Source organism: Pimephales promelas, chromosome 21 (assembly GCF_988280905.1).
Source record: "Pimephales promelas chromosome 21, fPimPro1.hap1.1, whole genome shotgun sequence".
NCBI lineage: Eukaryota > Metazoa > Chordata > Actinopteri > Cypriniformes > Leuciscidae > Pimephales > Pimephales promelas.
The window spans coordinates 17,413,797-17,439,221 of NC_142789.1; the positions used below are offsets into that span (position 1 = coordinate 17,413,797).

Here is a 25,425-nt window from a genome sequence, read left to right on the forward strand (position 1 = left end):
GGTGCTAGACAGAATATTTCAAAAATAAAAGACAATATAATTAAACCGTTTCACACTAATATTTTTTTTCTCTGATGAATTTCTGTATCAGATTGTAGTAGCTTGGCTTAAGGAGGTGGATAGGCCTATGTATTGCTTAATGGATTGATAAATAAACAAAAAAAAATCATTCCAGTCAAATTCATATTTCAGTCTAGACTCTTATAAAACCATATTCTTTGGAAAAAAACACTCATTTCAAATCCTTAAAACTAGTTTCGTCATTCGTCATTCACTTATTCATTCTTAGATCTTTACTTTGATCAAAATGTCCATTTCCTCTATTTATTTAATCGTATTTCTTGAACCGTAAGGGCCAGAGAGAGAGAGAGAGAGAGACAGAGAGAGAGAAAAATTCTCTGATTTGATTGCAGCCCATTCCAAGGCACAAATCTTCATGAAAATCGATCTTCATACTATGCAAAAAAAAAAAAAAAAAAAAAACGGAATTCAAGTTGATTACTCAAACCGAATAGCATCCAAGCGAATTCAAAGAAGAGCCTGCCAACGTGGACATAAGGCTATTTCCAAAATATTTCCGTATTCAGACCCAACTTGGTCTGTGTTATGACAACCTTGACCTATGTGTACCTGCACAGTTTCAGCACAGTGCCACCTAGTGGTCAGGAGATACAAGAAATGGCTATTTTTGCTTAAACTTAGCTGTTCTGGCCAAAAAGTTACTATACTGGTCTCTTTAGATTCAGTGTGGCATGCCAAGTCAAACAATACCCAGCCGGCCATTATTCATTTTGTTGTACAATGCTATATTTTACGAGTGCAAGCTGTTAGCTGTTATTAGCTGTTCCTGCATGAACCCCATTTTGGGAAACTCTACTGTAGATTTCCCTTCTTTTCATACGCTGAAACTACACAGACAATGTATGCAAATACAAGTCAATGTCAGCTGGCACAATTGAATCTTAGTGAATTCTTTTATCAGTATTTTGACTTTCTTTGAACATGCACCCGAATTTGCTTGTCAGAAACGCATCTTTTTAATTGCCACAAAATTATAGATATGTTTTGAATGACAGTTTTCTGTTCAGAGCTGGTAAATCTGTGACAGCGGCGACAGATGGGAGATTTAATCATCTGGACATAAGAAATATTACATTTATGAGTAAAAAGAATTATTGCATGAACAATTGACAGCATTAGTCAGCCTGACGGTTTTTGTGACAGCAAGAATGTGAGAAATTGCAAAAAGAAAGATAACTAAAATAGGGGAGGGTTATGGTTGTTAGATAGATATTGTATCTTTTTGTGTTGATGTGTTTACTTGATTTTTAGTTGTGCTGCTTATAAAAAAAACTGCTTTGTTTTAGCTGTTAGAAAGTTTGCATGATAAAACCCTGTTGGAGAAGTAGCATCTTTGAATTCTTCCTCTTTAAAGCATTTCAGTGGACGCCTTTAGCCATTGTAAACCATATCATGCACTGTAAAAAATTTCTTGTCAAATTAACAGTAACTTACTGGCAACAATTATCCAGTACTTGCTGTATTTCATTTAACAGTAAAATTACCGTAACACTAACAACAGTACTGTTAAGCATACTGTAAATTAAATAACATTATTTTACTGTAATTTCTTACCATATTAAAGTACAGAATTACACTGTTAATTTTTAATAATACTGTGTAGTATGAAATGTTATTGTATTTATTTTATAGTGCTACTGTGTAACCTGTAGAAAATCCGTAGAAATATTATTTTAACTGTTAATGGGAAATAGAAAAAAGAACAATTGAAGCTTTAACTGCACAAGGTTTATTGTGTATTTTCAAACACATTAGCGCATTTATAATATACATTTAAATACATTAATACAATTAAATACATTAATAATAAAAATGTAATATAATACAATAAAAATCATGCATGACAATCATGAACAATTATGCATAAATACATGCAAAAAAAATATCAGGTAAAATAGAAAAGATTAAAGGGGTGCTATCTGATCAATCTATTAGAAAGATAGTTCATAACAACTCATCCACCCACTCCCTGCTGGGGTAAAACAGCTTAAACTAGTCTAAGATTGTCTATTGGTTTGAGATAGACTGTCTAACTGGTCAGTTGCTGATTTTAAAGGGTTTTTGGCTGCTTTCTATCTAAGGGACCAGATTTGCAGGGCTGCGAGACACATATAAACTTATAAACTATAAAAGCTTTGACAAGTAAACCACCAATCCAGATGAGTATTACAAAATGACAAGTTATCCAGTGTCCTTTAAAAAAAAAAAAAACTAAACACAAAACAACCTCATCATGCACATGTGCCATGAAAAACTTGCATTATGGTATTAATAATCATTTATATGTAGACTTATGTTCTAACTTTTGCAATAGGAAGTTTTCTATCCAAGCTTTTATGCAATTAAACCTTAAACTGTACAACAACGTTTATTTTCACACAACAATTCTTAACAACTTGCAGATAGACAAAATTCACAGATGGATAATAATCTGTTTAAAATGTTCTCAGTGGGTCAGTGCTGGACCAAGGTATAGTAGTAGTAGTTAGATAAATAGAATAATTAAATTAGATTAGATTTACAATTCATCGGTCGTCAAGATGGATAGGGGTCTTCTTAACATGCACAGCTCACACCTGTGGAAAAGGAGAACAGACAAGACAGTTAAAATACAGTACGTTTTTGTTGTTGTTGTTTTGGCTAAACAGCAAAAACAGACAAAATTATGTCTAAAGTGTAATTCACTTAATACTAAAATCTTGTTTGTTGGACTGTTGTTTAAAATCAATTGTTAAAGTATGTTCATTATGTCCTCAGTTGTATGCTGTGTAATATAATGCAATGCTATACTGTTCAGTGTTGTGCATATGTTTATGCCACAAGAGGGCACTAAAGTATAGGCTATGGAGGATGCGTTTGTATTATTATTATGTTTGTCCAAGTTGATTTACCGTAGTTAAGAGGATCATATTACTGAGAGAATCTTCATTAGAGACTGATGTGTCAGTGTCAACAGCTGAAATAAATATGCCAAGAACGGCTAAAGATAACTCATCTCTATCGTCCACTCTTTTCTTTTGAATGCAACGCAAGCTGAAACATAACTCAACATCAATTCATTTACGATCACGTGAAAACGTAGGTTAAATCTTGCTTGTGTGATACATGACTTAATATTTTGGACAAAAATACACCTGGGCGCTTTCCGTGGTCCATCAGTTATCACTGAGGTAACGTTAACGTTAAATGGCAGAACGCCAGGTCAGGATTTACACGAAAAAAAAGCGTGAAAAAATCAATAAGAGGAATTGACACTTTAATTTTATAACAATAAATCCGAATCCTAACCTTGGATATCCGATTTCAGGATATCGATTTTCAATTCCTAACCCCTATAAGTTATAAAATAATGAACGTGCAGGCGCTTTCACCGACTTAACGTGGTAAATAACAAAATGATTAGACCATTTTGACCTTATAAGAGGTTACATATGAAATATATGTTAATAAAATCACATATTTAATCAAGTAAGTTAGGCTATCAAGATGAAAGAAATCCGCGTCTGACTTATGCTAGGCTTATACCATTCCGCGGCCAGTTCTTTCTAACGTTAATCAGTTAACGTACGTAACTCATATGGTTTGCATAAAAATATGAATTACTAACCAGATATGTATGGCGAAAACGTTGCCGACAGCGACGCGATGCACGGCATGCGCGTTCTTACAGAGAGAAGGGAACTGAAGAGTTCTTCATAAAATGGCAGCTGGTTGTGGTTATTTTTCGCGGTCATTTCGTACTAATGTATTTGAATTTACAGTAACATGCCCCAAATGGCTACATTGAAGAGTAGCCTATCATATACATATTATATTAAAATGTCTAAAATAGATTAAATTGAATGTAGAAATTGTGGTCAGCTATTCTAAAAAACTTTAAAGTTATTAGCTAGAATCCGTATACACATTATAAGAATTATTACTTACCAGATGAAGAAGTTGCAGGTCGGCAGAAAAGACAGCAGCACCACTGACACGACAGAGAAACTCTTCCAAAGTCAAATATGCTTTCATGCACACCCCACTGACAAATTATGTCATAAATTATGACTGTTAATGGTCAACCAGTGCTACATTTTTATTTTAAATGTAAGAATAACATTAGTAGGCTAGCAATTTTTCCGTGGAACTGTGTGTGGTGTTTTTCGCGGTCAATTTGCACTGTATTTAGATTAACAGTAACTGATAATTTCCCAGAATGCATTGAAATTCTACAGTAACATACTGTCAACTGTGTGCACAGTACATAACTGTTGAAAAAACAATTTAATACTGTGAAAACAACTAAATCTACTGTAACTTACTGTACATAGATTATACAGTAAGAAACTGTTGAGAAAAACAGTATAATCCTGTGAAAACAACAGAAATCATTTACAGTGTGGTGTTGTTTTGAGCGTCCCACCGTGAGTGTTGTATTGGAGTTCAAAATCAAAATGTGCCTGTTATCCTCACTTTAAAATTTGCACAAGCATACAGTGTAAAACCCCACAAAGAATCAACTGCCCCAATTATACAGACAGATAAGTCGACCAATCATTTAGACAGCCCATGAACCAGCTAGCTTTGAAAATATGATTTTGAACATCCAGAAGTTAAAAAGTCAGTTTATTTGATCAAGGCTGTCAGGGTGTTTTTGTGTGTTTTACTCTGAAACTGAACTCCAGTCAGCAGATATATATATATTTATATATATATATTATATATATATATATATATATATATATATATATATATATATATATATATATATTTCGACATTATTTTTGGAGGCGGTGGTGGTTTTGAAGATTCTTACACTTCTCTCAAATCTGTATTTATTTAGAGTGTAAAAAGAAAATGAATAGATGGAGAGAAAAAAATGAGGATGGCTACACAACATCCACAGACCTCTGGTAGAAATGATAGCAGCAAATTAAAACTGCTGTTCCATTTAGGGAGTTGGGATTACTTGCCTTTAAGAAAAAAAAGCAAGAAAGTAGAGAGAAATGCTGAAAAAAAAATAAAGTGCTAAAGAGAGATAAAGCCAGGCTGAGGGAAACGCAAATTAAAAGCTTACTAACATCCCAAAACTTCAGTCAGTCCTTCCTGACAGAAAGCAGGCTGTGTATTTTATTATTTATCAAATGTGCCTTCTAAGGGGAAATATTCTAAGTGCCTAAGACTATTCAACACAACAAGGGAACTGTGAATTAGAGAACGCAAACATCCCAGCCCTGTATTTTCATTGGCTTTTGTCTTCTGAATAATCACGCTTGTACTTATGAATAGGGATGAGTGCCTTGTCTATGTACATATATATCAAACTCTGTGGCACTCTGCAGCTTGTGTGAATGCAAACCGCATGTTGAGGTGAACTGGCTGGATGAGAAGAGCGACTTCTCCTTGTTTATCTGAACTCGGGGATCTCTGGAGAGGTGATCAACACTGCAGTTTAGCTCCAGGCTTCTGTAGTGTCTATGCGCAACACTTAAATGAGCACCCAAGAAAGCCTCAAGGCTGGTGTCTGTACCTCCTCAAAACAAGCCAGGACAGAGGCCTGGAGAGGCACCTACTGTACACGTGTCACACAAATGTGATTGTGATGAGGACACTGTAGAGTTCTTGGTGTTTGGAACCTTTTTGTGTTTTTAAAAAATTGTGTAAGATTATATTTATTCATTTATTCAAACTTTTCAATGCCACAGATATATTATGAATGCCAGGAATCCCCTACCTAAAACACACACACACACACACCTGTGTTTTCAGAGTGAGGTTCACTGAGAAGCATTAGAGTCTTTCGTAGTTCACTGATACAAACCACTAATGTCTCTGTGATTTAAACTAATTCAAATCCAAATGAAACAATGCAGGCATTCTCAAAAACACTGATGCAGAAACTGGAGAAGCATTGTTCCACAGCATTCCAGTTAAAAAGCGTTTCAATCCATAATTCAACGACATTTACCATGGATTGTGGTAACTGCAACCATGGATTTGTTGCAAAAAGTGGGATATTCATATTCAAATTGTATTGTAGCCGATTATTATTGTAGGCATATTATATGTTAAAGGAGTATGTGATTTAAGTACAATATTTCTGTTATTGAGCTTTTTTGCATTTGTATTAATATTTATTTAGGCTATTGCTTTTACAAAAAAAAAATTATAATATTTTTTTTACCATGGTAGTGAGGTGTCATGAATGATTTTACCTGTGGTTAGCATGGTCTACGAATGTATGATCCTATGGAAGACCAATGTTAATTTCAATATGAGTCCAATTCAGTCAGTCAGAATATTTTTTTTTTCTCTAAAAAGGAGGTGGTTATAATTTTTACAAATATTTAACAAAAACAGTAACATCTACATCTCATCTTAACTCAAGCTCAAGTTAATGCTACTGACAGTCCCTCCAGAAAAACGCGATTATGCGATCGCTGAATTCAATGCAAAATCAGCCAAAGTCCGCATATTTATGCGGGGGCTGCATTTTTTTCAAATACGCCGCACTTTCGCCGCATAAATTGCCGATTTCCTTGCAAAATATGCGGGGTTTGCATAATTTCATAATCCTCCATAATCCATTTTCGTTGCAAAATAAGTCACACATGTATCTTAGCAGAAAGTTGAAAAATGTTGCGTTTGCTTCACACAAGAGCAGCCATTTCCCCCTGTTTCCATGGGAACGTTATGAAGTGACGCAATTACGCGACGCTAGACAGACTCACGGAGGCGATTGACATCTCACAAATCGAACTCGTATAACTGTCTGTCACACGTTCTACCGTCACATCGTTACTTAATAAACAACATGAGATAAAAGAAGTAGCATCAAACAGAAATTACCCGCACACATGGGGTGTTCGAGGCGCACATACAGTATAACACTCCAGAGAGTTCAACAGGGAGCGCACAGCTCTTAAAGGAGTCGCACCTTATTTACACTCGTTACAGTCTGAAATAAAACAAGATGAGAAAATAAATATTCCCAGCACTTTCTATGATGTAGTATGCTTGCTTATCAAAGGAAGTAATAAGAAATGACTCTTACATTAGCCTAGTGAGAACAGGATGTTGGGGGAATCACTTTTTTTCTCTTTTTCATCAAACCGCAATTTTTGCAAGTTCCCTCAATTTTTGCAAATTCCTGCAATTTCATCGCATAAAATTGCATAAATATCCCGCATATTCCATTTTAAAGAAATTCCATTCATTATTTTAAAGAAAACGGGCCGCGCAATCAATCAATTTTTGCCTGCAACAATCACAAAAAAACCTCTGCGTTTTTCTGGAAGGACTAATCGCAATATTTTTCACAAATTTTTGGAAATTACCACCACAAAATCAGTCATTTTGATCGCAAAAATCACAACAAAAAAAATCGTGAAATCCTGGAGGGACTGTACTGAGAACTCAAGCTACTGTCAAATCTGCATTTCCAATGGACAAAACAATTAATATTATTAATTTAAACCAGAAAAAACCCTATATAATAGAGACATCACCCATTACAAAACAAATAAACTGTGGAACAAAGCATAGTGTATGTATGTAATGTAATAAAACAAGAATCAACATTGGCGAGGGATTTTAAATGTTCTTTTCATCTGCAAGCTGACTAGTTGAAGACGTTACTATAGTTATACCCATTAATAGACACCGTAATTCCTTGATAATAAATTCTAGGACAGCGCTACAATAATGAAATGACCCTTCACAATAGTAAGGATCCACTGAAAATAATCGGTTGAAAATGGCATTTTCCGTTTTTTGTCCGAAAGAGTAAGAGGCTGAAAATATGAGCCAAAAATATATATTTTCAGTCGAATTTTGTTGTGTTACTTTAATTAAAAGTGTGGGTATTTTATTTTACTGGCTTGTATTTATTTATTTATTTATCTATTTAGATTAAATACATTTCTTTGGAAATTTAAAAAGTCTAATATTAATACAATTATACAAAAAAATATTAAATTCATTAATTTAAAATAATAAATATATATATATATATTTATTTATTTATTTATTTATTTTTAATATTTTAGGTGTTGAGTTTCGGCCAAGAGCATCCATAATTGGTTAGAATGAATGATTTCCATAGTATTTAGAATGAAGCCACAATTAAGTTAGCTTTGATCAATTTTACTACAATTTATTTTCAGCACACGCTTGTGCTGCCATGTTTGAGACCGACTGAGTCTGGTCATGACTATAATTACAGACGATTTATTCCAGCAGTTATTTTGATTCATCCATACTGTTTCAAAGAATTTTGATTTGAGTCATCCCTCAAAAGTATCCCTAGATGCCCCTGTGTTGCCACCTGTTTCTTAACTTAATAGTTATTTAGTTAAATAGTGCTGTTTATCATGTTTTCATTTATGTTGTGTAAATTAGATAGTGTGTTGTAATTAGTGTAAATTGTTTCCCTGCTCCATTTGTTACTGCCACACTAATTACATTGTGTCTGTGCACTGTTTTTTATCCCACGTTTAGAATAAAAAAAAAGGTTTATAACAGGTATGTTTCTCTGCTTAAGTTGCCACATATTATTTTGCACGAACAATACAAGTGTCAAAATAACCGTTGCCATTAACAATGCATGCATATTTATAAAGTGTAAATGCAATGAGTATAAGCCTAACTTAGCAAAAGTCTTTTTTCTCTCATTTTTAATGAATGGCTCGAGTGATTTGGGATTGGCCTTTTGAAATCTGTTTGGTTCATTTCGAGTTGGACGTGATCAATTAAGTGAGTGATTAACTCTATAATCCGTCCAAGCATTTCAATCGGTTCAACTGATTCGGTTTCAACTGATAACTTGGGTTTAATTCAGTCCAGTCTGTGAAATGTGTTCAGCCAGTTTATTAAAAAGCCCTTTCAAAAGAACGCACCCAATAGGATGTCACTGTGACTAATGTTTTCGTAAGAAACACACGCCTTTCTTTCATGCCGATGAGGTGTATTAATCACTTTGACACCTCCGACTGATGTTCGTTTCCCTCTCTTTTAATTGTTTCCACTTCTCCAACTTCCGCACAACTTCTTTATCTCGTGTCCGCTCTATTATCCCCGGGCCTAAAACCACATCCTTCTACACCATGAGCTTCCAATTCTGAGATAAGAGAATGAAAAGAGATCTGCAGTGTCTGTAAGAGCAGATCAACTCTCGATGCCTGAAAACACGGCTTTGTCCTTAAGGCAGATCTCTCTCTTGCCTTTGGGAGATTTTCTCCAGGAAATAGCCACAAAATATACTTTTTACTATTTTATTGTGGTTTGTTGTTGTGTGTTTAATATATATATATATATATATATATATATATATATATATATATATATGTGTGTGTGTGTGTGTGTGTGTGTGTGGGGGGGGGGGGGGGGGTGTGTGGGTGTGTGTATATGAAGAGTTCAGATGCAAAAGCCTCTAAATGCCATTTGATATTTTCTTCTTTAATGATGATTTTTATCAAACTTGTATATTTAAGTTCAGTAATTTCACTTAAATAACAATTAATAGGCAATTTATTATCATTACCATTTAAGTGAAATCACTGAACTTACATATACAAGTTTGATAAAAATCATCATTAAAGAAGAAAATTTCAAATGACATTTAGAGGCGTTTGCATCTGAACTCTTCATATATATATATATATATATATATATATATATATATACAGTATATATATGTATATATATATATATATTAATGCATTCTTACATTACAAGCTAATTATTATTAGAAAAACGCAATCAAATGCTAACATCATACATTCATCAAAATTAAATATATATATGAGAATATATAGATATTCTATATATATAGATATTCTCACAGTTATGTGAGAGTGGTGCCATGACCCGTATTGAAGCAAATGCAAAACCCCAAAGTGCTTTCGAGGTTTGTGCTGCTTCAAAATAACACGGCACATTTAAAACCTCAAGAAACTAGGCTAATTAAACTGTGTACTCAAAAATATACTGCCACATGGCAGCAGGGAAGCAGAGGATGGCTGTTCTCAGTCAAGTGCAAAACTGCCCAGAGGAGAACGAACAGTACAGTTTGTGCCAGAAGAAGTGAAACAACTGTAGTCATACATTAGTTGTCATACTTCAGGCCATTAGCCTGCAGTGCTCAGAAAAAGTGCTTTAGTTCATAGTTGTGAACTCAAATGTTTTCATTCTCTGATTTGTGGACAAGTGTCAAGACCTGCTGATTTAGTTCTTGGCATTGCAGTACCTCACTGATCAAGCTCTTAGGAGCTCTTTCAGACAGACACATTAAATTACAAAGAGTAGATAGATGTTTTTTTTTCTTCTTCTTCTTTTAACAACATATTTGTGTCTCAGGCACCAAGCAGCCTCACACAAAAAGTGCTGTGCGGAAGAAAAAACAGAAGTGTTTTTGGTTCATTCACACTAATTAGCAGTCCAGACACGTGGCTTTGTGAGGAGGATTTGAAGCATGTCCGAATTCTCTGCCATAGCTTGTTTTCCTGACACAAACTCCAGACCTATCATACACGTTACAACTTGTTAGATTTTGTCATTCCGAAGTGAAAGTTGCGAAAAGACGTATTAAAATGTTTACTCAACATGTCCTGAGCACACAGTATGACAGTCACATTCGCGAATGTCATTTTCTCACATGCAGTAGAATTTCACTGTTACGAGGTGTCGGAGAATGTCGAAATAGTGTGTTATTTAAGTGACAGGATGTTTGGGTCAAAGACAGTTGTGCTGCTTGATATTTTTGAGGAAGCATGCTACAGGACTTCAGGATTCTAGAATGAATAAAACAAAAAAGTATTAAAAACAACTTTTATTTGAAATCAAAACTTTTTTTGGCATTATAGATGTCTTTACTGTCACTTTTGATCAATTTAATTAATCCTTGCTGAATAAAAGTAACCCTCCCCACCCCTCAAATAAAGAAAGGAATATAACTGACCTGACATTTTTAGATAGTATTGTGCTAAAATGAACATCTGAGCTCTCTAACACAAACTACCCCTCAAACTCCAAACCTATCAATACAAAGGAAATGTCGAAAAAACGATGTTTTAAAATGTTTACTTAACATGTGAATATCATATAACTCACATACTCGCAGTTCCAGTCGGCAAATAGCGGTACCGGAGTATTATAACCCACTTCGCTTCATCAAGCATGACCGCCATTGTCAAAAGTGACTGAATGTTTGGGTCAGGGGGGATCCGTGTGTGTGTGTCTGGGTTTGTGCGTGTGTGTGAGGGTAACAGTTTGGTGCCCTCACTGTCCCCCTGTCTTTGTGTTGTGCGGGTCTGCTGGTCGTACAGAGAGTTCTGTGCCGCCGTACATTATTCCTCCGTCAGTCAAGCGGAACAATGCAGCCCTTCGGTACCAGACCTGAAGACCTTGCCACGTGGATGTGTGTGTATGCGCACGCACACATCTGCACTGTGCATTTGTGCAGTTGTGTGGATGTCTTGTGAATGTCATGCCCCTTTTTCCCAGTACTACCTGCAGTGGTGTGGCAGGTGGACCTGATCAGGCATGGGGTAATGGGAAGGACAATCTTTTATTCCTGCAAAGACATTAACACAATACCCTTTTTTTCCAGAGCCAACATTTTAGACAGGGAATTTAAAAGGGATAGTTCACCTTTAAAAAAAAAAAAATCCATTGTTTACTCACCAGACTCATACTGTATGCTCTTGAGCTGTAATGCATTTTTTTTTCTTCCAAAAACAAACAAAGCTGACCCGCACTTTCAACGCATTTTCATCCCAAGGCGTCATATACTGACTCGTTTGCCAATGCGTATACATCTAATGCACATGGCACCCTTTAGCGTCAATATAACACGCTTCGGGAATGGGTAGGTTTAGGTCTGGGGTAGGGTTATGGTTAGACCACTAGGAGGCGCCTTCTGGCCCATATATATCTGCGTCTCATATTGACGCTAAAGGGTGCCATGTGCGTTGGATGTATACGCATTGGCAAAAGCGTCAGTATATGATGCCTTGGGATGAGAACGGGCTGGAACTTTTGAATAGTGGTGCTTTTATTATTGTTATTATTTGTGACCCTGGACCACAAAACCAGTCTTAAGTTGCACAGGTATATTTGTGGCAATAGCTAACAAAACACTCTATGGGTCAAAATTATCGTTTTTTTCTTTTATGCCAAAAATCATTAGCATATTAAGTAAAGATCATGATCCATGGAGATATTTAGTAAATTTCCTACCATAAATATAGCAAAATTGTACTTTTGTAAGTGGATGCGCCACATTGTTAACAGAAATGGAAACCTTTAAAGGCATCATATAATGCCATTTTTTTTTGTACAAGTTAAGTTAATATGAATGTTTAGGGTCTAAATGAAAACTTTGTGATATACTTTTATTAAAAAATTCGCATTAGTATTTTAAGAAAACACTAATTTTACCTGGTCAAAACCAGCTCTGTTTTCAACACGGCGTTTCAGTGCATATGCCTTTAAATAATAATGAGCTTTGCTCACTCCGCCCCTCTGATCTGCTGGCGTTTTGACACAATGCATGTGGAGTCTTGCCAGACAATAGTTGAGGGATATTTTAGAGAGAGAATGGCACCTGGAACAAGATGACGGCTGCAAAGAAGTTCGACAATTTGTGGTCGAACCACGAACGACGTGCCAAGTGAGCTGAACTATATGAAGTCTATGGATGTTCAGCGAACTTCTGAACTGTATGAACGGCGTTCGTGGTTCGACTTGTCGAGACTGTTTTCCAAAGATGGCTGCTGCCTGTCTACTTTTTATGCTTCTTATTAAACGGTCTGTACACTTACAAAGTTGTCAATGCTTCGTTTTGCATGTAGGGACTCTCATTATGTTACTGCGGGGCTATTTTGAGCCTTGTTAGTAGTATTAACTAGCGATTTCTTTTTACTTATTAAATGCCCCTATATTAGTGCACCGTACACGCTAAACAGTTTTTAGAGATAAAACTCTTTACATTCGATTATCATGAAAACAAATCTCAGAGAACGGTTGACTAGGTACCAATGTTTTATTAGACCAAAGGTTCATTTTGCGCCGGATTTCTCCTTTAACAGACGTAAAGGCTAGGTTAGTCCGTTGACAGATTGAGGTTACAACTAATGGTCATGAAAACTTTTTTCTGCTTTTTACTACGATTTGACTAAGATGGCAGCTCGCTCAGTGCGGGGATGTGTTAAAATTCAACTGTCAGTCAACAATCGTGGGAGGGGCGTCCGACAGCGTGACGTCACATTTATATAGCGCTTTTCTGAGTACTCAAAGCGCTTCACATGGAAAGGTGTATCTCATCATCCGAATGTATGGATGTATGCATAGATGGATGGATGGCCAAGTCAGGATTTTCTTTTCCCATTGATTTGTTGCATTTTCTGTGGCCTATTTGAAATCTAGTCATCTGCTAAATCTCTCATGATAGGCATGTGGTATTTAGAATTCAGGAATTGGTCATCTTCTCATTACAGAGAGCATTTTATTACACACACAAAAAAAAGTACAAGATGAGCTATCAATATTTTTTATTAATTTCCCCCCGGACGAGAGAGTGTACATTTTAAATGTTTTTATCTATTAAAAGTTAATTTACAAGACAGAGTTTAGATGTATGCGAGCATATAAAGCTTACAGACATCGAGCAAAAACCACAAAGGTCCTTCATAATCCTATCCATATTGCAGGAGTTGTTTGCGCTTACAGTCGATTCATAATGTTTTGAGAAGGCTACATCTTGAACCCCAGGTGACCCTTCCACACCTCTCGGGTGTCTACACACCACTCAATAAGGCAAAGGGCATGTTGTAAAGCTCCTGAATTTGTGATGTTGGTCTGTTTGTAAGCACAAGCCTGGATGACCTTCAGGGGAGCCCGTGCAGAACAACAAATGCAACTGCTCTCCTGAAGTGCCTTATCTATCTTTCCATCCATCCATTCAGTCCGTCTGTCCTTCTAGCTATCTGGTCTGTCCTCCTTTTCTTATGTTCATACCTCATTCCAGCCAGCCATCCACCTATAGCTGCAGAAATGACATGATTCACATTTAAAGCACAATACTAACTTGTTTAAAAGATTGTTCTACTGTGTTGCTAGTTCACAGCGGTTCTTGTGTTCCCCCTCTACTACACACTCACACACAGTCAGGGAGTCAGACAGACACAATCATCTAGTTCTTGCCCGTTTTTCTTTCTCTTGTTCGTACCTCTTGGTCAATAAATGAATATCTCTCCCACATCTCTTCTTACACATTAGAGCTTGACATTCCAAACTCTGAATTGCTGTTTCAATAAAGCTGTCGTGTGCAATCTGAAACACCAATCGATAATTGATTTTTGTTGTTGTTGTTGTTTTTATTTATGTGGGCTCTGGTTAAAGCTTGTGACTTGAATTAGAAATTGTAATTGTATATGATACTGGATTTTAGTACTTCACGTATATTTCAGCCTGTTTTGAATTGCTATTGCAAGAACCTCCTACATGGACAGAAAATGTCTGTTTTATTGGATCAAACTTCTCACAGTATAACAGAAGGCAAATATCAATAGGCTGTCCGTCTGTGTGTTAAAGGGATAGTTCACTTTGAAATTAATTTGTGATGTTTTAGCTTACCTCAAGGACATCCAAGATGTACTGTAAGTGTCTTTGTTTCCACAGTATTTTCAATTTTGATATTTTTCGGTCAAACTGTTGTTGTCTATCAGTCATATAATGGAGGTTTAGGGGGTCCACCCTCGGTTCACCTTCAGAGCATGCACAGAGAAGTCCAAATTAAACATGATTTAATAACTCATAAATGTAATTACATATTGATGGCCTAAGACACGAAACGAGCAGTTTGTGTGAGAAAGCGAACAGTATTTATATCGTTTTTACCTCGTGTAACCACAGCCATGTCCAACTGGTCTGACAGCATGGGTGCTTCAGTCTGCGAATGCTTGCGTGTGTACGTCACTCATTGTTTACACAGAGATTTCGGAAGTTTTACCTTTCACTAAACATATTTTGATATATTGAAATCGTCTTTCATTGCGGTTTCCTATATATCTAAATATGTTTAGATCTTCACAGTGAAAGGTAAAATTGCCGAAATGTGCATCACTATTGTATGCTGCTTGGAGTTGTGCAGTGTTTGATTGAACTATATTTGGAGATATTTTTGTTGGCAGAGACGAACAGGCATTATGCTGTCTGATATGCAAGTTACTTCAATATTTACATCTTGTTTATTAAACTGTTAGAGAAAATTTAAATTTCATGTTTTTTCCAAGAGTGATCTGTATCTGGAGACTGTCAACACATTGAAAAGACTAGCACAAACATATTTGTGATCTAGTATGCTACATATTTGTGATATCAGTATGCATGGTATATGCATAATACAGCAAATGGACTATAAGATGTGTACTGTATGGATGTGCCATCCGAGACTGAGACTAGTGGGAGGAGTTCTGAACAATCCTGTTTGTCTTTATGAAAAAAAAAGCGAGAGACCAATAGAGAAAACAGGAGAATTTTGGTTAGGCATCCTCAGTTTGATAATAACACTTTAAGGCTGACCATTCTTGTGTTCCCAATGTCAAAATCCCATCTCATAGCACGACAATATCATGTTGGCCAACAGTGTTTTTCTTATGCAAACACCCAAAGTTTAGCCTCTGTCCCCTGATTCACAGGTTTACTCCGTATGTCAGTTGTGGGGTGATAAAAAGCCTTCAATGACAATAATTAGCATGTTCAATTAAAGCAAATTAGCATAATTTACAAAAACAATGGCTGTCATTGTTGCTTCACAGAAACACCAATCTCTCTCTTTTTTTATCATGCTTGTGTTTTTTTATCTTTCCCTGATGGCAGAAGTTTTTTGTTGATGCTTAACATTAATTAATGAATATATATATATACATATATATATATATATTCCCATCAACAACAGGAAGTGTATTCAGACCATTTGTTACATTTGCCATGTAGCAAATTCATTCTGATTCTTGATTTAAAACTTTTAGACATCTTCAGGAGAACTGACAGAGTAAAATGTTTTGATAATCCAAGTATAATGCACTTTGTTTGTTTTTTTGTCTGTGTTTAGCAGTGCTTTTTAAAGTAGGCAGTGTGTTTTTCGTGTGTCAGTGTTTTGGTGCTCATTCTTAAAAGTGCATAAGAGCATCTACACCTCTCCCATTTGCAATTATTCACCAGGCAAAACTCCGGAGCATTGAGCGAGCCATGGCACAATTGGTGAAATGGATTCTACGCTTTATTAGCCTGTTGTTTTGGCGCATCTTCTGGCAGGAAACCATGTGGTAAATTGGATAGATGGCTTGATTAAAAAGCTTGTCGTGCAAGATATTTCATGGACGGATTTTATTTTTCTTCAAACATTTTCGCCCAGCACTCTTAACAAGTGACTTGGTCCCGCAGTGATTTATGAAATCAATTTGTCTTGTTATCAGCATGGTTTTGGAAGAGAGATAAAATCAGTAGGAAGTGATCTTAGTTCCATCTTTCTTTCTTTTCAGTCCTGAGGGATGAAAGAGATGAGAGAAGCGGCACTCAAATCTATTTGGAATGCTTTGACCCTCTACTAGTGGTCTGTGAAGACTATGGTTCTGTGCAACTGGAATGTGTCTGTAATAAATAATGGAGACTGGGGCTAGTTGTCACAAGGGCTATGCGTCTGTGGCGGTTAAATTGTGCACTTTCTCTGGTGGTTTTATATTGGTTTCAAACACCTAGCTCTTATATTGAAATATTATTATTTTGTTGTTTTGTTAAATTGTGTCCTCAACTCAAATTTCAATAATGTTCATCCTATAGTAGCTTCTGGGTCATGCAAGTTTTAAATGTTACTTATAATTTGAAAAGATTTTTAAAGTCTAATATTTAAAACAATTGCTTGACCTTGCCTTTCTTTCTTTCTTTCTTTCTTTCTTTCTTTCTTTCTTTCTTTCTTTCTTTCTTTCTTTCTTTCTTTCTTTCTTTCTTTCGTTCTTTCTTTCTTTCTTTCTTTATTTCTTTATTTCTTTTTTTCTTTCTTTCTTTCTTTCTTTCTTTCTTTCTTTCTTTCTGTCTTTTTGTAGCTGAAAAAGTAACATGCACTTGCACTAACATTGCTAAGGTCAAAGGTTCGATTCCCATGGAATATGTGGAATAACTTAATAAAATAACTTAAATGCAATGTAAATCACTTTAGATAAAAAAACATCTGTCAAATGCATAAATGTTGCATTTAGGGCTGCAAAACTAATCAATAAAATCGATTATTATCGATAATGAAAATAATCAACTACGAATTACATTATCGATTAGTCGTGTCTGCCACGTTAATAACGTGTGTAAGAAACCAAACCGTTTGTAAATTTGTCAAGATTTCAACGAGATAAAAGTATTTGTGTTCGTTCTGACCACTCATCTTACATCAGCTTACCTGTGACAAGATGGCCGCCGGTGATGACGATAGAAACTCTGCCTTAAGACATCTATAGCCTTTATATAGATATCTATGGTTACACCAATACGCTTATATCTGTTAAGTGTAGGTTTAAAAATATACATGTAACACAAGTAATGATATTTATAAGAGCTGTACCAGTACATGTTTTGAAAAGTGATTGTGTGTTTTTCATAAATTGTCAAGTTATGTTTTGTTGGCTACATTTTTTATTTAATTTTTAATTAAGTCGTTTTAGTTTCTGCTTTAAAATACTAAGCAATCAGTTTTTTTGTTCATAACGTAATGTTTATATTTAACCTTTTTTAAATTATTATTATTTTGTTTCATACAGCATAGCCTACATAAATACATTTTGTTTTCAAATGCCTTTGTGGAATACCATTAATGTTAACATACATCATGTATGTTTTTGATTCTTCTTCTGATTAATCACAAAAAAGACTGATTAATCAATTAATTGTTAGTTGTAGCCCTAGTTGTACTTATCACATATACAGTAGTGTGACAACAAGCTCTGTTATTGTCAATGTTCACTGGCTGAAAAATTCTACTCGCTGTCTTTCAGACAGGGAAGGAGTCATTTCTAATATATTACGTATACATTTTAACAACTATAAGCTGGGTTAGTCGCAAGTGAAAGAGAATGAGGCAAAGAAGACATACGTTGAAATGACCATGAACTGTCTATTTATAGAATTTGCGGAAATGGTCTAGTGTCCGGAATACCGTGATGTCCAGTACAGTGAGTCTTCGTTATCTATTTTTTTCCCCTGAGCATTAACAGTGCAATTGTTCAGTAGCTTTTTATAAACAAGAATCTTTAATAAATGTGTCTATACTGAGAAATATTTTCTGGTGTACAATTTGTGAAAACTAGCCTTAGTCTCCCATATGGTCTACTAAAGTTGTAGGAATGAACTTCTGGTGTACTGTATGTGAAATAGAGCTTTAATATTTAAACTGTGATTAATCTAGACGTGGCACATGGCTCCCTCTCCTTCTCTCGCTCTGTTGCTGGCTCGCTCACTTTAAGTAGAGCTGAAGCTGTGGAACTTTCCCTCAGGTGTAACTGAACGGACCATCTGCTGTTGTTGACCGGAAACCTTTCCAAACAACCATAGCGAGAGAAAGCATATGACTCACTCATTCTGTTTGCTACCTTTTTACATTTTCAGAAAAAACTGAATTGTGACACTTCTGCTGTCAGAGGAGTCTGTATCTAAGAGCTCACTTTGATTTTTTTTCTTTTTATATATAAACATTATCAGATGTAAGTCATTTAGACTAATGGTGTCTTGCGTTCCTATTACATATATCACCCAATACCCGCTTTGAACAGTTTTTTGCATCTGTAAGCAATAATAGTTTCATTGTTATTTTATGTTTTTCTCACCCTTTACCCTCTCTTTCTCTCTTTCCCTGCAGTGGAGTTCGAAACCTGTCCGCAAATAGAGGAGGTTTCTTTTGAGAGCAGTGACCCAAAGTTCAGCGTTCGGCCGGATGGCTCTCTGTACGCAGAGCAAGATGTGATGAATCTAACCGAACCGATTCAGTTCATGGTGACGGCCAGAGACAGCGTGGGCAAGTATATCTGGGAGACCACTGTTAAACTGGCCCTCGCAGGACACCCGCTTTCTCCTCCTATTAACCAGGCAAGGATATGTAATTTATATCAAATATTATTTTTTTTTTATATTTATTTGTGTCAGTTGTCTGTTTGCTGAAATTAATTTAGCTTGAACCACTTAATATACTTTTGTGGAAGTTTGTTTTATATATACTGTAGGTACATGCTATCTTTTTTGTTTTTTAATATTATATATATATATATATATATATATATGAAGAGTTCAGATGCAAAAGCCTCTAAGTGCCATTTGAAATTTTCTTCTAGAATGATGATTTTTATCAAGCTTGTATATTTAAGTTCAGTGCTTGCACTTAAATGGCAATGATAATTACCTATTAATTGTTATTTAAGTGAAATTACTGAACTTAAATATACAAGTTTGATAAAAATCATAATTAAAGAAGAAAATTTCAAATGGCATTTAGAGGCTTTTGCATCTGAACTCTTCATATATATATATATATATATATATATATATATATATATATATATACCCGTTATGGTGAAGCTGAATATTTTGTGGAAATATGATTTTAATTTTTTCAGAATTGTTTAATAAATAGAAAGTTCAAACCGCATTTATTTATATTTACTGTCAGTTTTAATCAGTTACTTTTGAACGGTATACCATAGTATATAATTTATACTTGCATATACTATTAATTATATATACCACCAGTCAAAATTTTGGGATAAGTATTTTTATTTAAGACTTTATGCTCTGAGAATTTTTAAACAGATCAAAACTAAAGACTGGAGGAATGGCTGATAAAATGTTGCCCTGCCATGAGGTGTATAAATCATAGTTGTTAAACAGTTATTTTTCATTTGTAATATTATTTCAGAATATGTCTGTGTTTATTTATCTAAGATATGCATGGTTAGCATAGGACACTGCTTTCAAAAACATTACAGAATCTTTTATTTTAGAATAATTGTATTATTTTTAGTTTGCATGTGTATTTTTTTGTGTTCTCTTCTGTTGTGAAAAGCTTAGTAGCAGCTCAGTAATGGAGTGCATGAAATAATGTACATCGATTGAGTTCATGGTTTTAGGGGGGTTCGCTATGCCATCTCAGTGTAATTATTTGCCCGTATAGCAACAGCAAGAATGAGATTCAATAACAGAGCAAGATGTTATTACGTTTAAGCTATCATCAGAATTTGAAAACTAGTTACAATTTTTAAATTGATTACATTTTATTTCGCCATCTCGTGCATGTACAGTACGCAGAGACGCCGTCGTCACGTGTTGAGTGCTTTTAAAGGGTTTGCACAAGCCCTTGGCAACACACCAAATGTCATGATCTGATTATGAAAGTGAATGCTCAAATGTAATTTTTATACAAAAGATGAAAGGAGTAATATTTCATCCAAGTCATTTTTGTCCAATGCACACACACACACACTTACTCACTCACTTCTGCCACAACGTGTCCTGCTTGGCAACTATCATTAAACTTTTAATACATGTGGCTGTCATGCTCATGTCCTGTGCTCTGGTGTAGAGCAGATGAGGTGTAGAGGTTTTATATAGATGTCTTTCCCACTGGCATCGGACTGTTTCTGCATCCAAAGTGACCTAGAAATGCCAAGCAGAGAGGCAGGAATGCAGGTCCTCTAGGGATCCAGGAGTCTGGTCTGGCGAGCCCTATCCCCGTGTCCCTAACCCCACACATGTCCTCTCTTTCTGCACAACCATTGAGAGAAATGTCTCCTTGCCGGTTCAGGCTGGTTCCTGAAGGACAAACGCACACACACAGCAGGAAGATACATGGGTGTTCATGGGAGATGTGACTCTTTGCAACTCTTTGACCTAGTTGAGATTATGAATAATTAATGAAAAAAAAATTATCTAAATAAAAATGCACTGATTTAGCTCTCAGAGTATTACAGAATTTAATATGTGTTTGCATCTATTTACGTGCCAGAATTTCCTATGTGTTGTCTCTAAGTCATGAGTCAATTCTCCTTGAATCACTCACTGAAGTCCCAAAAAGCAGGGCAAAGGAACAATCTGACAAAGTAAAGGGACATTAATACAAAGCTTATCAGTTGTGCTAATGAATATTAATTGGGTAACATAAGGTTTGCCCAGCACTCTTTAACTGATTTGCTGAAAGGCATGTAGGTACTAGCCATATTAGCATCTGCCTAGTCAATAACAGTTTTTTTTTAAATTATTACTCTAATTAATTGTTTATATAATACATTATTTCTAAAAAAAAAGTTATAATTTCATAGTTAATTAAAAATATAAATAATAATAATAACAGGATGTGCTGCGCTATGAAACCTATTCATTTCAATGGCGAGGACGTTTTGTTGCTTCGTCGACCAAAGCGCAAGCGGATCTACCGGAAACAAAACAACAGGCACACCACACACACGTGGTTTGGCTTGCGAGCTGGCCAAATAGTAGGTTAACATTATGTTTTGAGTGGATGACGAGCACGAGACGCCCGGAATGAATGCCAGTAAGATTCTGAATGGAAATTTTACTTTTAAAAGTTGTCAAATTCTATTGACAAGACCAAAGTGATCTGTGTTTAATTGTTGTGAACTGAGCTATTATCATCGCTGCACATCCAGTCTGAAATACCGCTTGATGTTGGCCAAGCACACACACACAGCTGATACGAATTCTCTGCCCTCTCGTCAATATCAGGACCTCGTCAGTATTTCTTTCACCCCTTTATTGATGGACAGTGTTACAGAGTGTGAGAGTTTATTTGCTCCAAGTGAGAATATTAGTGTGAAATTGAACACTGTATATGCCAACCATAGACAATGATGCCAATGTTGTTTTCAATAAAAAAAAAAACATTTGCACAAAGCAAGCCGATCCACAGAAAATATAGATTTAGTATTTACTTTTAGATTTATTTATTCTATTTGGCCTCTTGATTGAAATGCTTGAAATGAGATATATTTAGAGGTAGAGCTGAAAGAAATTAAATTAAGATCAACACCATCTTAAGAGAACACACGTCACATAAATAAACACGTGCACACACACACACACACACACACACCGCAATGACTTGTTTTCCATAAAAGTAATTCAACTAAGATGCCTCAATTACAAAGTAAGCAAGTCTTTTGTTACTTTGAAGTTTGAACTTGCAGAGATGATTTGAAAGACATTGATATGGAAGCTAGATTTCATTAAGTGTGTATCCGCAAAGATATCCCTCATGTGAGCCTCTGCTGAGCGTAAATGTCAGTAGGTTGCATGTAGTTGATTATCAACTTGCATGGCATTTGCCTGGATGGCATGACTTTTATTGGTTTGATCCTAATGCAGCTTTCATTCTTGTCTATTCTGTTGGATGTCCTTGTGGGCTGACAAGTTCCAGAGAGTGCTTTAGAGTTCACCACAACAGTGCAGTCGCTTTATCCCACAACATGTTTTATTGAGCAATGTTTCTATGCTTTTGGATGGTACAGATCTAAAAATACCCAGTACTGTTCTTTGGCTGGCATTTAGCTCGATGTGAGCCTCATCTGCACGAAACTGGAGTTTGCAATTCATGTTTGCTTTTCTTTAAACTATAGAAATTAACAGGTCTCCTATTTCTGTTTTTGCTCATCGATGTATTAGTTTATGAACTGGTGTTCTCTTATTATGTTTGTTTTTTATTGAATGAAAAGAACAGTCTCATAAGACTAATTTGTTAGGGAATTGGACTACACTGCAGCTAGTGGTGTATGTTTTTGAATTATTAAAAAAAAGTCATTCATTCAGTTGTAGGATTAATACTGATTGCATGTTAGTTTATTTGATTTTATTTTCCCCACACATTTTGTTCACACATCTGCAATTCACTGAAAAGAACAGGCTCGTATATGTTTCATTTGTTTAAGAATGTAGGAATTCTCTGGTCATAATGTATGTTTATTGATTCACAAAAAAAGAAACAATGTGTTCATGAATTGGAGTTTACTGAATTCTAATATTTCTAAATTCTATAATGTAAAAAATTCTAAAATAACGCTGACTCATAAGACTCATTTGACACTATTACTGAAACGCTATGCAGTACGAATCAATTATAAACACAGGGATACTTCAGGATTTAGCATTAAGCTTTGTAATAGAAAACCTGTAGTATTTTCGAATTGCAATGCTTTCCACCCTCATATCCCCCTGAGATGAGAGATTTATGTAGTTTTTGTCTGGAAAAAAATCCTCCAATGACACAAAAATCGTCATTTTGCGGATTTTTTCGCCAGAGGCTAAAGAATACAGCCAGTAGTCATGTTTTCAACCTGTCTATAGTTGGTGGGATCTCACTCACAGAATGTACACATAGTGTCAGCCATCTTTTTTGGAAGCTAAGCTTGCAGGCTCTTGTTCTGTGGAGAAAGCTGAATAGTAGGGATGACCATCCTCTTTTTCCTGGACATGTACGGCCGTCAATATCCGGGATTCAGCTTTCTGCAGTCGCCATTCATTGTTTACATTCACACCTTTTGTTTCAATCTAACTGAATTCATTCCGAAGAAAATTCCCGCTCCTTCGTGAGAGATATACGAGACCGGTGTGTCTCACGGGTGTCACTCATTAGAATCGTGCCACCGGCCTCGCGCTGTTCTCCCTGTGTAGAACGCAAAATGTATAACGCAAAAGCCGAATCCCGGACATTTTGGGCGATCTCGAAACACATTTTCGGGCACTACGGACACTCACTAGCCTAGACTTGTTGTTTAACTACTGCGCTCTGTTACCGGTAGGCGTGGCCTTATAGGGCAGCGAAACAAGTGCATTCTGGGAGTTGTTGTCTTTCATCCACATAAGCCAAAAATACATTTTCTGGCTTTTCTCAGTCTAGACTTCAAAAATACTTTTCACATTTCTTCTACATAAATGACCCATTTTAAAAGCACATTCATCTTTCCAGAGGGGAAGTATCCCTTTAACAATGGGACTTCAGTGAAAATCCAGGTGCATTTCCGCCTCCTCCCAACGACGTGGGGCTGATTACCAAAGTAGCAAATGAGTGGCGTGTGGCATACTGGCGTGTAATGGAAAAACTCCAGACAGGGTTGCAAGCAGTGCAATGCGGCCCTATAGAACAATAACCTCCAGATGTCTGCTGCAGAGCTGCAGGCTGACTGATGCCCAAACGGGTTTCTTCTCAGCAGGGAGCGATGGGGAGCCAGCTGGCAGGGCTGGTTCTTCTGGAGCTACGGGAGCTCAGGGCAATCCAGGCAGCCATTTCACACACGCTGACTCCCAAATGCGCCCACACACACGCATGCATGCACGTATACATAGCTGCACATTCCCTACATCTGCCGTGCACCGTCCCACAACACAACATGCTTGTTCTAGTTTATTCTTTCCTCACTGTCTGTTCTAATGGGTGCAGTGCTTGTTGCCCTACCAGAGGAATAAGACTTTTCATTAGGCATGCTGTTGTAAGTCTGCGCCTTTCATTGGCACCGCCACGCGATGCATGAAACCAGCCTGGATCTTCCTGTGCTGTTGGCTACACATTCGGAGGAATGCTTCCTTGGTGCCAGTGAGAGCTGATTGATAAATCAAGGTCTTTATCACAGCTCCCAATGTCTGTCCCAATGTTTGTCAGCAGGCAAAAAAACGATAGGGATGGAGTGAGAGACAGATCGAGATGATGAATAGCCTGCGTTAATGAACAGATCTGTGAGGGGAGAGATAAGGCTTTTGTCTGTGTTCGAACACATTCGGCGTGTGTCTCTGAATGCCTCACGAAGGTCACATTGCTGACCGGGCATGTGGTGTCTAGAGACCTATGAAATCCTTTCTCCCCAAAAATTCCTTCTTTCTTCCATTTTTAGTATATAGTATATATATATATATTTTTTTTCTTTTTTATATTAATCCTGCTTTAAAGAATAAAACGAACGATTTAATGATTTATTAACATTTTTATACTTGTGATGAAATTATGTCTTTTCAGGAGTTCTTTGTTGTGATTTATGATTTAATTCAAATTTATTATTGAACAGCCCATTCTCACTCCCAAGGCGTCACCTAACTGACGCCTTGGGAAGCATTTGACCATGCTTCAATATCTGACGCTTTAGGCGCCCTTTAGCGTCAGTTAGATGACGCCCTAGGATCGCGTGTACCCTACCCTCACCCCAGACCTAAACCTAATCGCGTCCTCTAACTGACGCTTTCCTATAGCGTCAGTTAGATGACGCCGTAGGATCGCGTCATGTAAGTGACGCTAAAGGGCGCCTAAAACGTCAAATATTGAAGCAT

The 25,425-nt window shown here is 36.2% G+C and overlaps 1 protein-coding gene across 2 annotated transcripts in view; it reads left to right on the forward strand.

The window, feature by feature from the left end:
- cdh4 (cadherin 4, type 1, R-cadherin (retinal)) overlaps nt 1-25,425 on the forward strand; it is a 258,635-nt gene that overhangs the window by 137,552 nt on the left and 95,658 nt on the right. For both annotated transcript variants that reach the window (XM_089125292.1, XM_089125293.1), the window contains one exon: nt 18,968-19,194. In XM_089125292.1, the coding sequence (XP_088981418.1) occupies nt 18,968-19,194 (227 nt within the window). The remainder of the gene's footprint in view (nt 1-18,967; nt 19,195-25,425) is intronic.